The following is a 4070-nucleotide window of genomic DNA, read 5'->3' on the forward strand; positions in this document are numbered from 1 at the left end:
TATAGGTAGCTAGTTGTAGTTGGTAGTTCTTTAGTTCAAACCTCTTGTCTGTACATTGTGTACCAGCCCGGATGTACCTGCTCAATTCTACTTGTTTGTTTGATTATCTTTGCATTTGAGTCCTAGTCTTCGCCCGTTAGGGACGCCCAGCATTAATTCTTTATTGGGTTGTGACAACTTACTTCTAATGATCTAGCTCCTTTTTTGATAGTATTAAACCAGGATCAGAGATGGTGTTGTAAAGAGTTGATAGCGCTACAAATAGTGTTTGCCTTAGAACTCAATGTGTGAGTGTATTGCTCATCCCAAAGAGACTGCCTATAGAACTATCTCTTGATATAAAATGCAAGGGATATCTTGTTAAGATCAAAGATGAGAAAAAGAAAGGTTACCCAAAGTGTGTTCTGGGTTCTGAAGATACATCCGAAGTACCTAAGTACTTGTCCGATGCGAGCGAAGGTGGTCTGAAGTCAAGAAACAAAGGTCCAAGGTTGTGTGAAGTGTCCCAAGAGCTTCCGGTGAACAGTGAAGGTTCCGAGAGTGGAATACAGCGGGTATGTTGAAGTATGTTGAAGTGTAAGACTTGCGAGGGTACCGAAGTACGACTATGTGAATGAACAAAGATTGATTATGTGAAGTATGACTATCCGAAAGTGACTCTACAGACTATGACTCATAGCAAGGAAAGTGAAGTGCGAGTAGTTAGTGAGTCAGATTATATCCTACAGCGTGAAGGTCCGGAAACTGCATAGGCGAGAACAGTAGTAAGATAAGCTATCTGAAATGTAATAAGACTCAAGGCGAGCCACTACAGAGATATGCATGTAATAGTGCATGAGGCACACAGCTATACATATTGAACTAGCTTTCGGCGGGCCAACAATGTATGTACCCCTAAGACATAATCAATAACAGATAAACCAAGTGAAATTGCACCAGCAAAGTCAAACAGACACGGACGGGACATGGTATGGAGGATCAGAAGTGTATACAGGCCTTGGAAGGGGACGGACACCCTTCAGATGACCTGGATGAGCGCATGAAACTCTCAGAAGGCAAGAGGAGTGCCGAGGAGTATAATGTGAGACACCTATGAGTTTGGCAGGATACATGACCAACGCCAACCTGAGTGCTACAGTGTGCATAGGTACTGAAAAAACTTCTGACAACCTATCACACTTTTGTCTTATCAAATTTTACCATCCATTCTGACACTCATTCTCTAGGCTCCCTCCACTCTCTAATAAATGGTTTTGTCATCTCTACCAGCACTGATAATTAAGAATGCTTCTTCCCTTCTTATCTCATTTCTCCACAGCTTGCTAGGATAATGTATACCACCTTGTTTTCCACATTAACAGAGTTTCTAAAGGCACCAGACCCATATCAATAAGGTTGCAAATATCTGACACCATTACTATAACTAATTATGATACATTGATAGAGTGTTTATAGACTTTATGCTACATTAGATCAAGCCAGGCAAGTGAACTCCGTTCTGTGGCATCCGACAATATTCTTGCCTCTACTACACCATATGTTGAGGGTACCCTAAATTCACTTTCAATGGCAAAATCATTTCTGCCACTTCACTGACAAAGATGTATTATAGCATCTATAGGGAGATAGTCCATATTCTCAACCAGGACCTATTATCTGTAACCAGCAACATAGTAGTAGAACCTCTCAAGAACCATAGTAGTACTCACGATAAATTTTGAACACTTCAAAAAACTCACTAAAGTCTTAAACAAACTTGCTAAAATCTTCAACAAACTCGGTCAAAAGCCACTAAAACACACAGCACATACAGCATCAGAGTAAACTTGGAAACAACACTTGGTTAAAATTTTGAGGTATATATGCTACACAAAAATATATAGATGTAGCTAGGTATTTAATGAGCAAGATGCAACAAAAAAGAAATGTGTGATAGTGAAGGAGATAGTCATTGTGTGAGTGGAATTGGTTATGCACAAGTTGGAAATACTGGTGTCTGTTTGCACACCTTGGGAGTGGTATTTGCATGTCGAGGGTGGAAATGAGGCTGAACACACTCGAATGTTGACAGGTGGGTCCTTAACCAACATTAGCATGGTAGTATCATTGCTGGAGGTGGTCACATCGTCATTTGTCTTCCATTTGTCCTCCAGGTCCGTCCTTTCTCATCAATTCTCTCTGCTTGACTCTAACTCTTCTCCTTTTCTCTCTCCTCTCCTCTTTCCCTCCTCCTCTCATCCTCTTCTCATCTTTGACATCCTGGTGTCATCTATGAGCATTTGTACCATATCAGCACTTGCTGGCGTGCATTGGGCATTGCGCATGGTGTTAGTGGCATTGAACACAATGTGATGGTTATTGGCATTGGTGGTGTTGGAGGTGTGAATGGTGATGTGGTGTCCAGTGGGTCATGCGCCCATGGTACTCACTGCAGGCATTTCTCCATTTTCCTCCACCAAACATCTAAAAAACATTGATTGAAAAGATAGAAATTTTTCTACATTTTTCCTATCAAAACATTGAAAAAAATGGCAGTAGCATAAGAGGGCAGGAGCACAGATGCAAAAAAAATGACTCACATTTGTGTCCTTAACCTCCCATCCAGCACCATGCCATCCCTCCCCACTATCCACCTGTAAGATTGTGCTAGAAGGTGCAAGGGGAGGGTAAGATTTAAGCTGTAGAATGCATGGAGGATGTAGATACCAATAACGACATCTGGCACTAACTGTGGTGGAGATTTAAACTCCACTTATCAAGTGTACTGATAAGAGAACATACTACAAGTCACAACCATGCCTCCTCAGTCCACATGTGAAGACCTCCTTTGTACTATTGATTAGGCTTCACTGGCATTAGCCAACTCACAATATTTGAATATACTCTTAGATGGCCAGGGCTCAGACTCAGACTCTAATACCAATTTAGACTTGGACTTGCTTTATATTTCAGATGATGAAGATATGGCTTTTTCCTCCCTATCCCCTATATCCCCCATGTCCCCCATGTCCTATCTTTTGGACCTCAGTTTAGATATTTCCAGCCATAGTGACCAATCTGATGACTCAGATGATGTTGCTATGCATTACGACCAGCTCCAGCATACAATTGTTGCTCTTAGTGATGAGGTTGAGAGGGTGTATGTATTCCACAAGTCTAATGAGCTTCCTCCTCGAGCACCTCAGCTACATATGCTGGTTTACCATGAGGAACACCAGTGTAAAGAGTAGATCCTGTGTAGGCACTTTAGAAAGTGATCACCTCAAAACTCAGAGTGCGATTGTAAGTTATCCCAAAGAGACTGCCTATAGAACTACCTCTTAAACTATAAGTGCAAGGAAGGTCTATCAATATCAAGGATGAGAGAAGGAAAAGTCACACAAGGTATATTTGAAGTTCCAAAGATATATCCAAAGTACCGGAGTACTTGTCCAATGTGAGCAAAGGTGGTCCAAAGTTGATAAACAAAGGTCTGAGGTTGTGCAAAGCGTCCGAAAAGCTTCCAACGAAACAGTGAGGTTTCCAGGAGAGAATACAGCAGGTATGTCAAAGTATAAGACTTGTGAGAGTACTGAAGCAAAGCCTATCGAAAAGGACTCAAAGATATCAAGATGTGAAAATGGCAGCAGTTAGGCCAAACAATCATTCTGAATAAACAAAAGATTGATTGCACGAAGTGAGAATATCTGAAAGTGACTCTACTAACTATGACTCCTAGCAAGGGAAGTGAAGTGAAGTGCAAGGTAGTTAGTGAGCCAGATTATATCCTACAGTGTGAAAGTCTAGAAACTGCATAGGTGAAAGTAGTAGCAAGTTAAGTTATCCAAAATATAATAAGACTTGAGGTGAGCTGCTACATAGATATGCATGTAATAATGCATGAGGTGTGCTGCTATACATATTAGTCGAGTACCTGACAGGCTGACAACCTATGACATATTCAATACTTAGAGAAACAAAGTGAAAACACACCAGCGAAGTCAAACAGACACAGACAGGACATGGTATGTGTTAAGACCGTGCACAAAGGGTAGGACTAGATCCGAGGGGCTTGGCTTCAGCTCGTGCGC

At 41.4% G+C, this 4070-nt stretch overlaps 1 protein-coding gene across 1 annotated transcript; it reads left to right on the top strand.

Moving 5' to 3' along the window:
* Positions 1-372: 372 nt before the first annotated feature.
* HD556DRAFT_1305616 (uncharacterized protein) lies at positions 373-1096 on the top strand (the record flags this gene model as incomplete). Its single annotated transcript, XM_041299804.1, has 5 exons — positions 373-397; positions 430-554; positions 666-705; positions 866-884; positions 940-1096. The coding sequence occupies 5 exons, from the start codon at positions 373-375 to the stop codon at positions 1094-1096; spliced, it is 366 nt and encodes a 121-aa protein (XP_041163801.1).
* Positions 1097-4070: the final 2974 nt, after the last annotated feature.

The sequence above is a fragment of the Suillus plorans genome (assembly GCF_016647745.1).
Source record: "Suillus plorans strain S12 chromosome Unknown HD556scaffold_11, whole genome shotgun sequence".
In the NCBI taxonomy this organism is placed as follows: domain Eukaryota; kingdom Fungi; phylum Basidiomycota; class Agaricomycetes; order Boletales; family Suillaceae; genus Suillus; species Suillus plorans.